This window comes from Giraffa tippelskirchi, chromosome 3 (assembly GCF_054371585.1).
Source record: "Giraffa tippelskirchi isolate mGirTip1 chromosome 3, T2T-mGirTip1v1.2.pri, whole genome shotgun sequence".
NCBI lineage: Eukaryota > Metazoa > Chordata > Mammalia > Artiodactyla > Giraffidae > Giraffa > Giraffa tippelskirchi.
The window spans coordinates 14,961,998-14,981,497 of NC_137277.1; the positions used below are offsets into that span (position 1 = coordinate 14,961,998).

Below are 19,500 nucleotides of genomic sequence, written 5' to 3' on the forward strand. Positions count from 1 at the left end.
TTTTGTCAATTAGTTTAATATATGTCCATAGTAGTTCATATTAATGCTTAAATTACAAAATTAGCTGCCATGGTCCAAATGAGTGGGACTTTAAGAAAGCTTTTATTAATCAAAAGATAGCTAAGCATATCAACTTTGATTTCTAAAATGCAGGTTAAAGGTTTGTAAAACAAGGCTAATTTGAGAATTATAAAGCATTAAAGTAATTAAACTTTATCTTATTTTTGTTATCTTTAATAACTTAATTTCATGAACTGTTAAAAAAAAATATTACATTTGCATCTCCCAGCTTACACATTTCTGCATTGACCTACAGAAAAACCCATGTGGAGAGTTTCCATGCAGTTACAAAGGCAGCAGCACATGCTGTTTTCACAGCAACTTGTTATTGCCTCAGAACACACCGGCACATAAAGCATCAACAAAAAATACCCACCCACCCCTCTCCCACAAAAAACCCAACCCTGTCCCAGCCCCAGCAAAAATTACCTGGTACAAGCAGTGACTTAAAAAAATGCTTTCTTAGTAGGAAGCATTTATAAAATGCAGAGATCTGAACAAGCTAACTGCTCGTGCAGAACAGATGGGCCTCTCCCCCAAGAGTTCCTTCCTCAAGAGGCAGGAAGAACTCTCTATAGTTTAGGAAAGCTCATGTTGAAAAGTGTATTTATGCATATTCATGGCTACTTCTTTAAAGAAATATACCCAGCCTCAACTGTGGAAGAAATAAAAGCACAAGAAGCACAGGGACACAGCCATAACAGAGTACAGAGTTTCTCCATGAACATCCGGCAGGTTGCAGCAACCAAGGAGAAAGTTTGTTGACTTCACGCAGACCACTGATCTCACCTAGGCGAAGCAGGTAATTTTTCATGCATTTGTTACTCAGGAAAACATACAGCCACTTAAAATACAGCATTCACATTGTCATGAGCTCATTGTATCAGGTAAGGAGAAAACCGTGCTCCTATTCTTCCTACCCCTAGAAGTTTCCATGTACATGTAAGTATCCTAAAGCCTACAGATATCCTATGATACTGTCATAAGCACCTCCCACCTATAAACATATACTGAACTAGACTGTTGAGTCCCTGAAATTTTAATACCACATACAGTGTTCAAAATTTTTTTTTTCACAAGTTTAATGTAGACACAGAAGAGAACACCAAGAAATGTTTATTGTATAATTCCAATTGTTATTTGTGGAATTGCGGTTTATAGTCAATCTTCATAGCCATTTCATTTGCCTAGCTTAAACAAAAAAGCAACAATCTAATCATATATCTATAAATTTAATGATATTTCTTCAAATATCAAGCACTAAAAGTACTGATGATTCATGTTATAATTTTTTAAATGTTTTAAAACTACACAGATTTCATATATCAGTCCTTTTATAAAATAATCAAAATAATTTGATTATCTGGAAGAAAATGACTGAAACAGACTCCTTCCAATATATCTATAACCTCTGTAAAACTCCAAGCCAAAACAGAACAGGTGATGAAATAAGGATTTCTCAGTCACTGGGAAACTTTAAGATGAGAAATGAACTGGTAGCTTTTGTTTCCTGTGAAGTTTGAACTTAAAGGTGGCATCAGGACTTAGCTCTCTGGGATGGCTATTACATGGCTTTCACTTTGATTTGTTTCATCTTCATTTGCTTCTTCTCCAATTTCTTTTGCTCACGTCTCAAAGCAGCTTCCTAAAGAGAAAGAGGGAATCCAAACTAAGATTTAAGTACTTGTTAAAAAAAAAGTCAGAACTGAATAATGCCTATACTGTTTAGGCTAACACCACAAATAACATTTCAGAAGATAGTTATAAGAATTGCTAATACGTATGTTGGTTAATGAAAATTAACTTGAAGTAAAGGTAACTAAAATCTTTAGAGCGAAATTAGACAGTACACTTATGCAGACTTTGTTATTCTGATTTTTCCCAAATACAAGAAACAGTAGTCCAACTTTCATCATAACATATGTATCCGCAAAGGATTTGTATTTCAGTTCAGAAAACCTTACGATCTTGTTTGATTGGGTTATTAATTATAAATCTCTTATTGGCATAGCCTTTACACTGGAGCCCAACACCTTTCAATCCATAATGTCTGATTGAGAATTTTTATCATATTTTTATTTAGGAATTAGGAGTATGCTTGAGTGTGTGCTCAGTCACTTCAGTTGTGTCCGACTCCTTGTGACCCTATGGACTGTAGCCCGCCGGGCTCCTCTGTCCATGAGATTTCCTAGGCAAGAATACTAGAGTGTGTTACCATGCCCTTCTCCAGGGGATCTTCCTGACCCAGGGATTGAACCGATGTCTCTTGAGTCTCCTGCACTGGCAGGTAGGCTCTTTACCACTAGTGCCACCTGGGAAGCCCCAATATCTGTGTATATGTTTCTCTATATTTTTCATCTTAAATATGGAACAAAACAAAACAAGCAAAGCTCCACCAGCAGTGGCAAAAAAGTCAAGATCATATGTATACATGAGCCATTCAAGTCAGAAATTCATTACAGGATTTTTTTTTTTTGGTGGGGGAGGGGGGTAAGTCCTTTCCCATTATTTGTAGATTATTATTAATAATAATAATTATTATTATTAATAATAAGATCATTGGATCTTCTCACAAGATACCTAGGCCTAGATATTACAAAGTGATGGTTCTAAAAAACACATGGTTTATACCGACAAGCAACTTAACAATCTGACTTAAGTTCTGTGCCCCCCTTTATCTTAAGCCTATTGTAGTTTCAAACCCTAGAAATATTTGGAGAACTTTTTTTTTTTCATAGAAAAATGAAAGGCATTATCTATTAATGAGTCCATGTAGATTCTTCCTGTGTATCTATTAAAAGCCAATTATATTTATAAAGAAGATTGTACAAACACAGAGCTCTATTTTCAGGGGAAAAATACCCATCAACTAAACCAAACCAAATCAAACAAAAAATGATAAGAAAAGATAGGATGAGAGGAGGCCTGTGGTATTCTGGTCACTTCACTCGATGGCATGACTCTTACTGGCAACTCAAGTACCACATGAGGGCTCACTTTTTCTTGGCAGCTCGCCTCCTACACTTCCAAGTATTTTCTTCAATCCTTGAGGTTATTCTCATTAAAATTCACGTTTCCCAGGACTCTGTTTTTCTCTTTTTTTGACTAGCATTTACAAGGTTTAAAATTTTAGAGCTGGACTATGGCATCCTCACAAAATATGAGAACATGCTAATGTTTGAAACACAACATACTACAACCTAAAAACAGACATTTCTCCAAAGAGGACATACAGATGGCCAACAAACACATGAAAAGATGCTCAACATCACTCATTATTAGAGAAATGCAAATCAAACCTACAATGAAGTATCACCTCACACTGGTAAAAATGGCCATCATGAAAAAATCTACAAATAATAAATGCTGGACAGGGTGTGGAGAAAAGGGAACCCTCACGTACTGTTGGTGGGAACGTAGATTGATACAGTCACTACGGAGAACAGTATGGAGATTCCTTAAAAATCTAGGAATAAAACTACCATATGGCCCAGCAATCCCACTACTGGGCATATACCCTGAGAAAACCAAAACTGAAAAAAAAATGTACCCCAATGTTCATTGCAGCAGTATTTACAATAGCTAGTACATGGAAGCAACCTAGATGTCCATTAACAGATGAATGGATAAAGAAATTATGGTACATATATACAATGGAATATCACTCAGCCATAAAAAGGAAAGCAATTGAGTTAGTTCTAGTGAGGTAGATGAACCTAGACTCTGTCATACAGAGAGAAGTCGGAAAAAAAAAATTTCATATATTAACACATATATATGGAATCCAGAAATATAGCACTGACAAACCTAATTTCAGGGCTGGATAGAGACACAGACATAGAGAACAGGCTTTGGACATAGCAGGGTAAGGAGAAGGTGGGGCAAATTGAGAGAGTAGCACTGAAACACATACATTATTGTATGTGAAATAGGCAGCTAGTGGGAAGTTGCTGTATAACACAGGGAGCTGAAGGTGGTACTCTGGGACATCCTGGCAGGGTGGGATGGGGGTGAGGGAGGCTCAAGAGGGAGGGGACATATGTATACTTCTGGCTGATTCATGTTGTTGTATGGAAGAAGCCAACATGATACTGTAAAACAATTATCCTCCAATTAAACATAAATTTTTAAAAATCCTAAAAAAAAAGCTTAAGTTTGAGATTCTAGTTGTGTACAAAATAGAAAACAAAATACAAATAAAAAATATTAGAATTCTCTAATCTATAATCAAAATAGAAATTTTATAAAATAAGTTTATTTGGACCATAGGTGCATGTATTGGCGTCTATTAAAATTCCTAATTTGTTTCTACCTCAGTACGTGTTTGGCCTGAAAGATGATAGTGGAACTTTCAGAAAGGGCTTGTGCTGGGAACAGAATAATTCATATCATTCACCAGGATCAAGACTCAATCTAACATGGTTTGAACAGGGAAGATTATTCCTCCTTTTTTTTTTTTATAGCGCTAACTGTCCCAAATGCTGAGAAAATGCTAAGCTTTTAGCCTGTGCACATTCCTACACAGAATTACATTTAACAGCCAATATGGCGCCAACAGGCATCCCCTTATAAATGTTTTACGCCAGCAATAAGAAAAGTCTGTCTTACCTCCAGCCTGCGCTGCTTCTCAGGATCCTCCTCATTCATGATTCGCTCCTTCTCGGCTCTCTTCTTCTCCTCCCGCCGAGACTGGGCTGCCTCCTGTCTCTGCACGTGTGTCAGCTTCAAGAAGTTCTCCTCCACTCGAGCTCGGTTCTTGTCTGCTTTTTGTTTGCCCTTTCCCCAGGAAACAAAGCAATTCATCAGAAATCCATTTCAGTCCAGCAGAAACAAAATCCCATTCAGTATTCTTTCATAAAACCACTCCCACCAAGCAGTTTCAAGCCAGCTAGCAAAGATAAAATCAGTGAAATAAGCAAAAGATTACCCCCTCCTCCCCGCTGCCTCCCAACAGGGGGAGGGCCCAACAAAAAGAGGCTCTAACTTATAATAAAAATAAAGTCTTACTTCTCTGTTGAGTCGGAACTTTTTGGCTTTATCAATAGAATAAATCACCATGTTCATCAGGGGTAGTAAAGCCTCCATATCCTTTGGGTAAGTGTTACCTGAGCCGGGCACTGGAAAACAAAACCATTTTCTTACTGAGTTAATGGTAGCATTCAGACTTCTGGTATTAGCTGTTTCTTTTTATATTAATAGGCTCCTTTCTCCAAGTTTCTTAGGCAGCTAAAATGCAGCAGAAAATAGAAATTAAAATATATAAAAGGATCTCTTATTGAAGAAACCTAATAACCAAGATGCTGGCATGGGGTTAGTTCTAATGTAGTGTTTTATTACTGTCCTTTAGAAAGAAACGATTCTCTCCTTAAGATCATCTCATAGAAAACAAAGAACTCAGACAGGATGCAGAACACTTACCATTAAATGTAAACAATAGTGTCCTCTTAGTGTCAGGCAGCTTTAAAGGCTGACCCTCCCTGTCATAAAAGAAAAGGCTATTTAGAAAGAACATAGGAGAGAGACTTTCCATGCATTTAAGTCACACAATTCACTTAGATGAACAGATACCTGCAAATAATCAGCACAGTATTTGTCTTGGCATCCCCAAGTCAAATACAATCTCAGAGACCAAAGGCGCTTTACAGGTCATCTGGTCCTCCCGTCTATCTGATGGATGCATTCCTAAGTGATCTTTATCCTATCCTTGAACACCTCCAGTGATGTCCCCTCCAGGCAGGATATATTCCATCTCACCTGGGGAGCCAGAAATGAGCCTATATTTAAGTATGAGGCCCATATTTTAAAACCTTTTTATTTTGATGGATTTTTAAGTTTTATTTCCAACTCTTTATCTATCTTCCTATAAGGAACGCTATTGTTTTTGAGTCAGGATCAGAATAAATTTAGAAATAATCTACTTAACATATAATAATTTAGTTCTGACTCACCAAAGATTCCTCTTGTAATCTTTGACTTTCAACCTTCCATACCCCCACCCCATATAAGATGCTCCATGAATCCACAATGTGATACTTTGCCCACAGTATTATTATTGAGTTGAGCAAGGTAAGGATGATGTAATGCTATCTAGAGGCATAAGCAATTTTGATTATCTTGGTGATTTTGACACAAAACTAAAATCCAAACTGGCTTTTTAACTGTACTCAACTCCACAGTCCTTAGCCAAAAATTTAGGTCAGAACCAATTCTACACCAAGGGTAAACTTAAATGTGCTCTCCTGAGACAAGGTATGAAATCAAACAACAAATTTAAGTCCTGAATATGTATGTCTGAACAATGTTTTTATAAAGCCAGAAACTTTGCAAGCATTAAGGGTGTCTGATAATATACTAGGAAGAATATATTCACCCAACCATTAAAGAAAGAAGCCAGAAAAGGCTATGAATTACAAAATGCTTACATTTGCAATCAATCAAACACAAGTCAGACATCACAGATTCACATCATAAATTAAAAAAAAAAACCCTAGACTATAAAAGACAGAGATTACTAGTTGTATTTTCTTAGTACCAGCCCTTCTGTAAGATTCTCCATTACCTCACTGAGTGGGTGATGTGTACATGCAGTGATACATGCAAACAGAGGGGGCTTATTTGATTGTTTCCCATAGGTTTTCAATTACCTTCACGATGCATGCAGTCAAAGCAAAGGAAAACTCATTTGGGAAGGGTAATTGCAGAAGCACCTTGCAGGTATTTCAACACAGAAAGCTAGTGAAGAAAACTGATCAATATTTTTATCTCATACGTACTCTTGCATAATTTTTGGACCAGAGAACTGGTCTGAAAAATGAATGGATTCAATCTTGTCAGCATAGTGTGTAAGAAAGTGAAGCATCTGAAATAAAGAAAATTATTTTTTTTAAAGTAGGTTTGATGCAACTCCCTTTTTTCATAAAGATATTCATTCTTTAATCCTCCTTACTTTTGCACAATGTCATGAAGCCTAAAGCTTTACAATGAAACTAGTACCTTTTTTAGTCACACCAATGATCAAGTCTTCCTACTGAGCAGCTGAAAATTTATCCAAAATAATGTTCAAAATACAAATGAAAAAAGCAACCATACCCCACCCCCCAAAAAAAGAAAGAAAAATACGAATGAAAGCATGAACATAAAATCTAAACTATTTTCAGGGATTCTTCACAACCATGTTACCCAGAACTTACATTTAGAACTGTCTTTCAGCTATCTTATATTTTTATGATAGTAAGATGTGCTGCTACCATATACGACCAAGAGAAAAAAAATAGTTTATTTTATTTATTTATTTGGCTGTGTCGAGTCTTAATTGCTGCATGCAGTATCTTTAGTTTTGGCGTGTGGGATCTAGTTCCCTGACCAGGGATTGAAGTCAGGCCCCCTGGGGATTGGGAGCACAAAGTCTTAGCCACTGGACCACCAGGGAAATCCCTATACCCATTTTCTATTCTAACTGAAACTTAAAAAAAAAAAAGGCACTAAATGACATGGTGATAAGGATTAAAGTTGTAGTTCCTTTCCAAAAAGCCTGCATGCCATTAGCAATCCTAGGGACAACTGATTCTTGGTTTAGAGAGAACTTCTTGGCTAATAAAATTGCCTTTTTGACAAGTGACTCTAGTGTTAAAGGAAAGTTGTTTTTTTTTTTTTAAAGGAAAGTATTTTAATGGTTGTGTGGGAAAGGAAGATAAAATGGTGAATTTGTACAGTGTAACTTTCAGGGAGAGGGCCCTGTACATGACCAAGGTCTGCAAATGTATGTTTCTGTTGTCTTTACCTTTGTGTCCATCATTCCGTCTGTGACTTCTCCCATCTCTGACAGGATGGCCAAGGAGTCAGGCAGTCCATATTTTGCTCCTGACTTAGGTTTGTCACTACAAAACTCACTCTAGAGGAAAAAGTGGTTGAAAGTAAGACATGATATTTTATTATGCACAGGAACTTCTTTTCTCAAGAGAACAGGTACTGATCTGTTTCAAAGTGATAACAACTGTTCAAGTTATATAATTATCTTATGCCCTGAAGTTGAACTTTTATGTAATAAAGAGGCATAGTTTCTACATATTATTTGAGTTAGAAGAACCTGACATACCAGATCCTGCATTTCTTTCTGTAGTCGCACCAAGGCTTTCCGAGTACCAACAGCAAACACGTAGGTATCCATGTCTTCATCATTCATAGTTACTTTTATTTGCTTAAAAAAAAACAAAGAAACCTCACCTATTAGGCTCTATGATAGGCAGATTTCTAAGACAGCCTCCAAGATTGCTGTCGACTGCCACATCCTCCCCTTGAATATGAGCATGACTTGGGAATGTGGTATTATTGCTCCCATGATATTGTGTTACTTGGAAGATGGTCCCTAATCAGCCGACTCTGAGTTAATCAAAAGGGACACCACCACCCCCCCGCCCCGCCCAGGTGGACTGAAATAATCAAGGGAGTCCTCAGAAGGGACTGGGCCCCACTTGAAGAAAAAGTCCAAGTGTGAAAGGGCAATGGGGCAGGGGGGTAGGGGTGGGAGCCGGACAACATGGCAAGTGCCTGAGAATGGCCTCGAGGAGCTAAGAATGGTTCCTAGCAACAACTAGCAGGAAAATGGGAACCTACAACCACAGGGAGCTGAATTCTGCCGAAGCCTGAATGGCCCTGGGAAGAGGGGCCTAAGCTCCAGACGCACGGAAGCTCTGTGCGTCACCCCACCCCCATGCCTTGCCCCACACCTCTCTTCCATTTGGCTGTTTCAAACTTCATCCTTTACAATAAGCTGGCAAGTGTAAAGTGTTTTCTTGAGTTCTGTGAGCTATTCCAGCAAATTATTGACTCTGAGGGGAGGGCTGTGGGAACTCTATAGATTTATAGCTGGGCAATCAGACGTCTGGTGGCCTGGGACCTGCAACTGGCATCTGAAGTGTGGGCAATCTTGTGGGTCTGAGACCTTTAACTTATGGATCTGGCACTAACTCCAGGTAGACAGCATCAGAACTAAACTGAATTACTGGCCACCCCGCTGGCATCTGGAGAGTCAGAGAACTGGTTGCTAGTGTTGGAAACACCCCAGAAGCAAGTTAAACAGTTTTTAATACTCTACATTGGACCAGAGAGATAACGTTATAAACCTGAAGAGTCTGGTATGATAAAACATGGTTCTGTTTCTTTTATTAACTCTTTCTTTAAAAGTTTAGGTCAAAATTTACCAGTATATATGAGGATGAAGGAAATGTTAATGGAGGGAGATATGGCAAAGATCCAACAAGACGGCAGCTGCTAAAGAAAAGGTTTTCTACCCTTTGATCACTGAGGGGAAACTACACAAAGTAACACCTTAAGCAGAACCCTCCTGATAAAAGGGCTTAAAAATATAAAGAACTTCATGTTTGCTGAGGTTGTTTATCAGTGCAGGGGGAAAAATAAAAAAACAAAAAAAAACAAAAAAAGGTAAAAGGCTGCCTGGCTCAGAGGAAAAGCAAAGATTAAATCTACCTCAGGAAAGAACTAAAACTGATTAACACAACACAATAAAGAATAATTTCTACGAAAAAGATGCTGAAGATGCAGCAAAACTTCCTCCTTTGAGTTTTAATTGATGAGGCTCTAAAAATGTGTGGATTAAATCATCTGTGGCCATATTAGAAAAGTTATATAAACAAACAGGTTTGCAGCAACAACAAAAAAAAGAGCTCTTAAATAACAATTGAGTTTCAGTCCAATAAAAATATACAAAATATTGTATATTACTGATACAGCCCTTCTTAACCAGATATTATTTGTAGCTCTTGGGTCACCCCCGCACCCCCAGCTGCAGCTGCACATTGAGTGGAAGATGATCTGTCTAAACGGAAAAGGTTCCACTACGGAGGGGACAATGGATACCAGTTGTCACAAAGTCCAAATATAATCCAGGCAAGAAATGGAACAAGCTCTAAAACGTGAAGAAGCCAATCTGTACAGAGAAAACCAGGGGACGAATACCTACCACTTGATCACTCACTGGCCTCATCATCCGGGCCAGGACATTGAGTAAGTCCTGCCTCTTGAGGAACTAGAAAACAAGAAAAAAGAAACCCAAAAGAACCATTGCAACTTCTACTTGCTATAAAAAGGGAACTCACATGCTTCATAAAATATACGCTACATTAGCCAGTCAGTAAAAAGACAATACTTAGTTATTTGTTTGCACAGATTGCACGATCTTAGCTCCCTGACCAGGGACTGGACCCAGGCCCCCTGCAGTGGAAACATGGAGCCCTAACCACCGGACCCCCAGGTAATTCCCCAAAGATGATTTTTAGATCTCATTTTAAGTCAAGCATGAAGAAACCGAGACACTGAACTCACAGGCTTTGAGATCACGCTGGAAAAAATGACAGGAATACATACACTGCACCGGAAGTTCCCCACTTACCCTCAGCTGGATAAGCATCCCCTCACAGCACACCCGGCCAGAACACCACAGGTTGTAAATGTGCTCATTCTCCTGGTTCAGCTTTCCTGTGCTGGTGGCTTCCTTGTTGGTTCCATCATCCCCTGGGGGTAAAACCACTTACCATGATCTGCTGGAAATGTTGGGCCTAATCACCACACTCTCTTCTACTCTGACCCCGACATGACAGTAACTTTAGATGAGCAATACTTTGCTATCTTACAGAACTCTCCTTTACACATAGATTACAAGAGATGGGCATTATTCCTTTTACTTCTTACTGTCGCCATTAAAAAATTATGGATCTAGCATTACTTGTGTGTCCTTATCAGTTAATAACACCCAGCTTGGAGTATAACTATCTCAAGAATAGGTACAAAAAGGAACAAAGTCAATTTAAATGTCTGCCAAAGGTTTTTTAAAAAGAAAAAACAAAAAACAAAACCTATGTACTGAATAAAAAATATCAGGAATACTAACCAGTCAGCACTCCCTCATTGTGTCTCCTTTCAGTTAACTTTATCCAAGTTTGCTTTCTCAGCAGCAAAATAAAAGTGGTATTGAGAGTTGTATTTTAGAGCTAGTGTGTGTTAAAGTGTTAGTCACTCAGTCATCTCTGACTCTTTGTGACCCCATGGACTGTAGCCCACCAGGCTCCTCTGTCCACAGAGTTTTCCAGGCAAGAATACTGGAATGGGTTGCCATTTCCTTCTCCAATTTTAGAACTAAAAAAGCTCAAATTCTAGTCATTTCCTCTGTTCATTTAATTCATTAAGTGTACCAAAAAATGTGTCCAACCTTACAAGGTAAAGCAGACTGCTACACCAACTAAAAACACACCAGAGGAAGTGAAGACATTAAAGGCTGCTTGTCTTTTTCCTAATTTCCAGGTCAAAAAGTTCTGAAAGAGCATACTATTGTGGAGAGCATGGATTTTGGAAGTAGGTAGACTAGGTTCTAACATATCATGGTGCAACTGAATAGCTTAGACAAGTTTTAACATCTCTGGACTTCAGTTCCCTCTTTAGGAAAATAGAAACTGTATCCAACTGACAATTTTGTTCTAAAGATTAAATAAGAAACAATGCATGCAAAGCACTCAGGAAACATAATACACAGTCCCACTAAAGAGCAGAAGAGATGGATACATGCTTACTATCAAAGGGAAATAAAGTGTTTAAAGCCAAACAAAGGTGAAGGTGGGTGAGTCCACCTTACCCCCTACACCACACAATGACAGGGCCTCCTCTAAGGGACTCCAGTGTACACCTCTGCATGCATGCATGCATGCTAAGTACACCTCTGCAGTGGATCTCAAACCAAAGTGCCTAAAACCTTAAGGAATTCTGAAGGACTTCTAAAAGATGAATTGAAAGCATTTCACAAGCTACCAAAAATGTCAAAACTCTTTGCTGTTGGCTAGATTTTTATCAACTTATTTTGATAACACTGATTATCTCAATTCTATCTGAAGCTGCATAGCAAATGATGAATAACAAAAGATGAGAAAACTACTTCATAAATGCAATGTACTCATTATGCAAAATCTAACAAAAAAGGGATCCTTGAGAGAGGAAAAAAAGCATCCTCTTCACAGTGCAGGAAAGCAGTTAAATGCTGACACTGACAGCAATAAGCAGTTCTTACCACACAGTTTTCAAGCAGATGGCTAGACCTGTATTAGCTTAACTTACCTACTAAGGTAAAGTTGCTCTCCAAAAGATCCCTGTGAGTGTTAAACCAGGCCTGAGCAAGGCGACTGTTTTTATTCTTCCCGATGATATAATTCATGATGTAGGCAAGCAGACCAGTCACCATCAAAATCTCTAGATAATAACTCTCCCAACTGTTCTGGAGGTGTGCAGGAACCTGAGGAAGGACAGTCATTCCATTTAATGGTGCCTGAGGCTTTGAAGGACAAAGTTAACCCATGGGATGAAGGAGAAGGAGAATATCCATACATGGAAGTGGATACTTTAGATAACTGTCACTGAATATGGTTATACTTTGAAAAATAGGCCCACTTCAGTGTTCCAGGTCATTTTTGTAAAAGATTCTTTAGGGAAATCTGAGGATAATCAAACGGGATGAAAAGCTAGAAACCCCTCTGTATTTATCTTGATTCTGAGCCCCATAACCCAAATAAACTCAAAGCCTATCCTCTTCATCCCTTGGTAAATAAAACTAGGAAGGCTAAAATAAAAACAAAGGGGTTGCTTCTCTATGCACAGTGTTATCAGAGGAACTGATGTCAAACTCTTTCACGGCTCCCAGGATTACATCAACACCAGCTGCATGTCACTAATTATATTTCTGAGATTAATGACAGCAAGATATTTTGTTTGTCTGTTTGGGATTCAAAATCTATATACCTACATCAACAATTGTTATTGGGTCTTTACTCTTGCTAGAAGAAGTATCTGGTTTGTCTTCATAACCTTCAAATTCTTCATCATCATATGGTTCACTCTCGGTATCTCCCTCCTACAAAAACGAGGCACAATCTGTTTCCCCCATAAATGTCACGGGCAATTTTATCTCATTTTTACAGGCAACATTTGTAGACGAAAACAGAACATGAAAACAGCAAGCACAGGACACAGAGATATGACATATTTTAAACAAATGACAACTCTCCATGCATTTGAACCATGGGTTCTAAATGACACAATTTCCATCCACCCACACACCAATACACATCTAGCCCACTCCTTCCCCCATCCGGGCTTTCCATAGAGGAGAAAAACACAATTCATTCTTTGTTGAATATAAAAGGTGGCAACAAACCACAAACATTTACAAGAGCTCCACCTGCTGAAGAAAAACAAACATACCAGAGAGTAAAGGTCTCCCTAAGTGCTAGTTACACCATGTCCCATCCTTCCAATTTCCCGAGAAATCAGTGAAAAAGCAGCTTTACCTGGGTATCTGCATCTTCAAAGTCTCCTTCTTGGCTTTCATCCTGCCCTTCCAACTCCACAGTGGTCTCATCTTCATCATCTTCAGTGGTGATCACCCGCTGAGGAGATTCGGTGACAGAATCTTCTGCAACATCCTCAAATTCAGCAAAGTCATTATCATCATACTCTACGATGTCTTCCTCATCCTCAAAATCATCAAACTTGGCTTCAGAGACACTCCCAAATATCAAAAGGACAACACAGAAAGCATGGAAGCCTTTCATGGCACCTTAAAAATGAGTCAAAAAAAAAAAAAAAGACAAAACCAAAAAACCCTTAATGGATTGCTTTTCTACATATACTGATCACATTTTGTAAATAGTTAAAAAATAAATCTAAGATTCTCCCACTCTTCTTATTGAATACTACTCATTTCATATAGCATTATATAAACAACAAGAAGGTGAGGCTCAAGAGGCCTGGGTTCTAGTCTGGGGTCTCTCACTAGTTATCTGTAAAATTTTGGACAAGTCATTTAATTCCTTTAGGTTGGGTTTCCAATTATGCTGTGTATTCAGGAAGCATTTTTTTGAGTGTCTATAAAAAGTTTTATATAGAAACTGGGAATAGGAATAATAAAAGAATGAGATGCAACTATTTATTAGTTGTAATAAAAATAATAAACAGAAAAGCTCTTCAGTGTTAAATCAACTTTATATGCGCAAATCATCATCACCATCAAAGCAAATGCTTACGACACAAAGTGCTATGCACTGTCCTAAAGGCTTTACAAAGAGCAACTAATTTAATCCTCTTAACAACCCTCTGAAGGAAGCAGCTTTATTAACAGGCCTATTTCATATAATGAAATCTGACTGGCAACAAAAATGTGCCAAATGATATGAAAATATGAAGGATAATGAAATCATCTTACCAAATGTGTAAGGTTTTACAAAAAAGGGGAGTGCTTGTGAGGCAGAGTTTGAATAGTAGCTAGATTTCAACCACCAAATCTATTTAGGGTGTATTTCTAGTCCTCTCTTTTTATCTAAATACCAGCCCTACATCACCAAATGTCTAACAGACACGTCCACTTTGAAGCCTTACAAACTTTTTCTGTATAGTGTAATAAATATCAGGTAGTAAATATCATGGGCTTTGTGGGCCACATACCTATCTCTGTTGAATATTCTTCTTTTTTAAAAAAACAACCCTTTAAAAATGCAAAAACAATTCTTAGTTTGCAGACTGTACAGACAGCCTGCCTCTCAGGCTGCATTCTGACCCTGCCCAAAAGTCATCTCAAAATCAACAGGCACCTGAATTTCTCTATTTTGATATTAGTATCAATCCCATATTTCTAGTTCTTACTTTTTGAAAAGAGCAAGATACCTAATTTCTCATCTTCTTTTCCCTTTGAAATCTAACCAATCACCAATTTCTGGTGTTTCCTTCTTAGATTCCCAAAGCTACCATGATAACCCAAGTTATCACCACCTACTCAAGAAGTACAGTATTATCCTAAATCGTCTTCCCTGTCTCAACTCTCTCCCTACTTCTCTCTAAAAACTACCATTATTCTTCTCGGACATGACTGTTGTTTTATAAGGATTCAATAATCAACGAAGGCTAACCAGTTCCTGTAGAATAACATAAAAACCCCCCTGGCTTTCACTGCTTTTCATAAAATACTCCTACCAAAGCAAATCAAACATACTGTCAACGAGCACAATCACTGTTTCAGATGCCAAGAGAATCTAGCTTTAAGGATATGTGTTACAGCATGAAAGGAAAAATCTGAAACTGGCTAAACCATGCATATATACAAAAACAAGCTTACTTTTTGTTCATTAATGAATGAAGTTAGAACCCAACCCATGTTGTTTTAGAAGCAAACACTCAAACAGAAAGGTCTGGAAGGTTACACATACATCTACATATAAATAGTAGTTATTAAGTATGATAGGAGTATAGGCATTCTGCATGATTTTTCTAATTTTTCTATGATGTTTTTGTAATAAAATGTTCTTTACAAAATAAAAGGATAGTTCTCACACTCAAGAAAAGGCACTGTAATGTGAGGAACAGCTATAGCACAGAGGCAGGAAGCAGCACATTTTAGCAGTCTGGAAAGACAGAACATTGGGTTTGCAGACCCAAATGGGATAAAGGAGGCTAAACAGGCCAGCACAGGCCAGATCGTGATGATGTTCCTATTTAGTGGCTAAGTCGTGTCTGACTCTCTTGCGACCCCATGGACTGTAGTCCACCAGGCTTCTCCATCCATGGGATTTCCCAGGCAAGAATACTGGAGTGAGTTGTCATTTCCTTTTCCAGGGGATGCTCTAACCTGGGGAATGAACCTGAGTCTCTCGTGTTGGCAGGCCAATTCTTTACCACTGAGCCACCAGGAAAGCCCAAGAACATGATCGTTCTTATTTAAACACCACACTAAGACGTGTGGATAACGAGAATCAACTAAAGGATTTAAGTAACAGAGTGCCACAATCAGATCTGCAATTTCACCCTGACAGCTCATACACAGGTGAATCAGAGATGGGCACTTGAGGTGAGAAAAACTGGAAGTGGCTGAGATAGACAGAAGATAAACTATGACTGAACTGGCAGTGGTATTGGGAATGAACAGGAAATAGATTTGACAGGTATTTAAAAACTATATTTGTCAATATAAAGGGACTGAACATAAAGAATGTGGGAAAGGAAGATCTTGGGTGATTCCAAGTTTTGGCTTGATTAACGGCTGGACCAAGCCGTCCTTGAGAAAAAGAACAACAAAGGAGGAAAAAAAAATGGGGGGAAGACAATAAATTAAATTTAGTACCAGCTGAAAGGTTTGGAGTGTTTTCAAGCAGGATGTTAAATGATTAACATTTATCTCTTAATTTTCACAATCCCAAAAGGTATTATAACTTGTTTTACAAAAGAAGAAAAGGAAGCAGTTTGAAATATAAGCCTGGAGTTCAAAATATGAGCCTAAGTTGGAAATAAGATGGTGTGAGAATGGATCAGATCCCCAGAGAATATGAAGAGTTAGATTTTTTTAAAAAGCGCCAAAACATCTTGAAACAAATCATAACAGCTAAGAGGCGGGCGTAGTAGGCAGAATTAGAATGGGAAACGAAGGAATGGATGGAGAAAAAGAGACTTTGCTTCAAGTGCTATCATATTACAGAAGCCAAAGGAGAAACACATCTCTAAGGAAACAGAGGTTGGTTTCAATTGCAGCAGAAAGTTCAAGTAAAATATGGACCAAAAATTTCCAAATGTTAATGAGGAAGTCATTTTGCAACTGCAAGGAAGTGGTACAGGATGCAGGGAGCTGAGCACTAAGAGTGAATGGGTGGCAAAAGGGAGTACAGACTAATCTCTCAAGGTGCTCGGGCATCATGGATATTCTGTATCTCATATTTACAACACCATAAATTCATAAAGGAAATTGGTTCAATATCAAAGGCTATTGCCCAATACCCTCCAACTCATGGCTACTCAAGCAATATTCTTAGAATCGGACGAAGTTCATAAATTTTGAAAGGCACAAATGATTTGAGAAATGCCACCAAGGATAGGTCAATGCTCTATCCTTTCCAACATTTGATCTTTGATGTTAGCACCAGGGGACATTTTACAGGAAAACACAGGTGCCTTCTTGACAACAGTCTCGAAGAGGTTTGTGGTGTGTCTCCACACACTCTTCAGCTTCATGGGCAAAAGTGGAAGAAGGATGAAAAGGAGCACCTATGTTAGTGGAGTTAGATTTGCTTTAAAACATCAGCTCTGGGCTTCCTTGGTGGCTCAGTGGTAAAGAATCCACCTGCCAATGCAGGAGACATGGGTTCAATTCCTTATCCGGGAAGGTCCCACATGCCTTGGAGTAACTAAGCCAGTGCAGCACAACTACTGAGCCTGTGATCTAGAGCCTGGAAACTGCAACTACTGAAGCCCACAGGTCCTAGAGCTTGTGCTTGGCAACAAGAGAAGCCACCGCAATGAGAAGCCCAAGCACCGCAAGCAGAGAAAAGCCCTCCCAGTATCCAAGACCCAGCAGAGCCAAAAATAAATAAATAAATAAATAAAATTAAAAGCAAAACAAAACATCAGCTCTACCATTTGCCAGCTGTAAGATCTTGGGCTAACTACTTAAATCCCTGTTTCCCAGGTACAAAAAAGGGATGTCCATTCACTCCATGCCTCGTAGGGCTACAGTGGATGTGACAGGAGATAGGTGCTTGGCACATGTAAGGCCCGCAATAAATAGCAGTTCCCATTACTTCCTTCCACTGTGCCTTATGAACGCCCTGTAAGATGCAAAAATGCTTCATCTTTAGTATTTCCCTTTTAGATCTACGTTTGAAACTTTTCCAATTAGAGAAGCAAATACAGGTTAACACTGGCACAGTCAGCCTGACTGCCTGCCTGCCAAAAAGTCTGTGAATTTCCACTTAGAATGTTTACACCACAAAAGCACTTCTAAGATAACTCAGCACTGTAACAGAGCCCCTTTAAGGGTATTTAGGTTAAAATTATCCAAGCCATCTGTGCCTTGGCCTTCAGTCTCAGAAGTCTCTCTGCAGGCACCTGTCAACTCATTTCTCAAATGCACAAACCCTGCCAGAGGGGCAGACTCAAGACTCCCTGGACAGGGCACACCGGCAGTGACAAGTCCTGCCTGATTTCTTCTCCTAGCTTATTCGGCAGTCTCAGCGGTTGGTTTAGTCGCTAAGTCCTGTCCGACTCTTTGCAACCCCATGGACTGTAGCGCCAGACCCTTCTGCCCATGGGATTTCCCAGGCAAGAATACTGGAGTGGGCTGTGGTTGGGTCAGGACTTAAAAACGAAAGATGAGTGTTAAGTGTGGAAATCATTCCTTGTTGGGATTTTAGGGTGCGCCTTTCTGACAATGGCCAGACCCTAAAGCTTCTGGGGATCATGGAAACATTCCAGCTTGTCTCCTTCCAAACGCTGGATAAAAATGTCTTATGTTAGAAACCTGCAAAGAAGATTCAACATCGAGGTTGCTGTTTCTGTTAAACCAGCTGGGTCTAGTCTCTCCCCAACACGGAGAATCAGTTCTCTGCTCCATTATTCCTGCTGCACGCTCCAACTTTGCTCTGCGGGTTGGCATTTGCTCAGAGTTCTGGAAGTTGCCCAAAACCGTTAAAGTCACCCGAAAAGAACTCCCAACAGAAAACAGGGACTTGGGGTGGACAAAGTTTGGTATGTTCTTGAGAAAATCGGGAAAGGCGAGAAGGCGCGGGAACCGAAGGATGTCACCAAAAGGCTGGACTTAGGGGTTGGACTGGGAATAGGGACCCGGGTAGGCCACGCAACTCAGCGTCACCGCTTGGCCCGGCCCGGCCCCACCGACCAGCGCGTCACGGCCCGCGCCCTACCTGCACCGGGGGCTAGAACCCGTTCCACTGCTCCTGAGGCCGCCACCTCTATCCCGCCTGCCTCCGGTCCCGGCCACCACCTGCCGGGTCACCGCGATCTCACTGCCCCCCGACGCCTCTAGGACACAACCTGAGCAGGCAGCTCAGTCACGCCGCGCCACTCTTCACGTAGTCTCCGCCAACCGTTACGTAGAATGCGTGAGGCCGGCCCGCGCCTGCGCGCGGCGCGGGGCCGGGACATAGCCCTGGGGACTGCGCGAGACCGCCAACTCCCCAGCCCCGCTGAGGCGAGGTGGGGCGGCCGGGAGAATTACATAAGCACCGCCCCTGGGCCGGAGCTGCCGGCGCCTGTCCCAGTGCTCTCCGCTAGGGTTCAGTCTAGTTGTCATCACGCTGAACCCGTGCTCCGGAAGTTAAAAGTCACCATGCTCTACAAGACCACGTGTCCAGGGGCACGCGGAGAAATGTCGCCCAGGTCGTATTTGCTAAGCAGCCGAGTTTAGGGAATCGGCAATTTCATGTGGATGGGTTTTCCACTCGAGCCCCTTTTGGGGGATTTTTTTTTTTTTTTTTGGTGCTCCCTGCCACTACTACTTTCTTCACTCCCAGACCCACTCCCTATACGGGCCATGAACACTCCTCATTCAGCAACAGTGGCTGTAAGGGTCTGAGGCGTCTGTGAGGTATCCGGGAGCCTTAACGC

At 40.0% G+C, this 19,500-nt stretch overlaps 1 protein-coding gene across 2 annotated transcripts; it reads right to left on the reverse strand.

Moving 5' to 3' along the window:
* On the reverse strand, positions 1-18,971 carry CCDC47 (coiled-coil domain containing 47). Of its 2 annotated transcripts, none has more exons than XM_081576668.1 (13): positions 18,798-18,971; positions 13,407-13,675; positions 12,863-12,970; positions 12,181-12,355; positions 10,469-10,590; positions 10,040-10,105; positions 8,156-8,257; positions 7,841-7,951; positions 6,834-6,919; positions 5,479-5,537; positions 5,068-5,177; positions 4,669-4,836; positions 1-1,705 (listed from the first exon to the last, which is right to left on the reverse strand). In XM_081576668.1, the coding sequence occupies exons 2-13, from the start codon at positions 13,668-13,670 to the stop codon at positions 1,625-1,627; spliced, it is 1,452 nt and encodes a 483-aa protein (XP_081432794.1). In that variant the 5' UTR covers positions 13,671-13,675; positions 18,798-18,971; the 3' UTR covers positions 1-1,624. The 2 variants fall into 2 exon arrangements, with proteins under 2 accessions (XP_081432794.1, XP_081432795.1); XM_081576669.1 differs by having other exon boundaries at positions 1,277-1,729; positions 4,648-4,836.
* Positions 18,972-19,500: the final 529 nt, after the last annotated feature.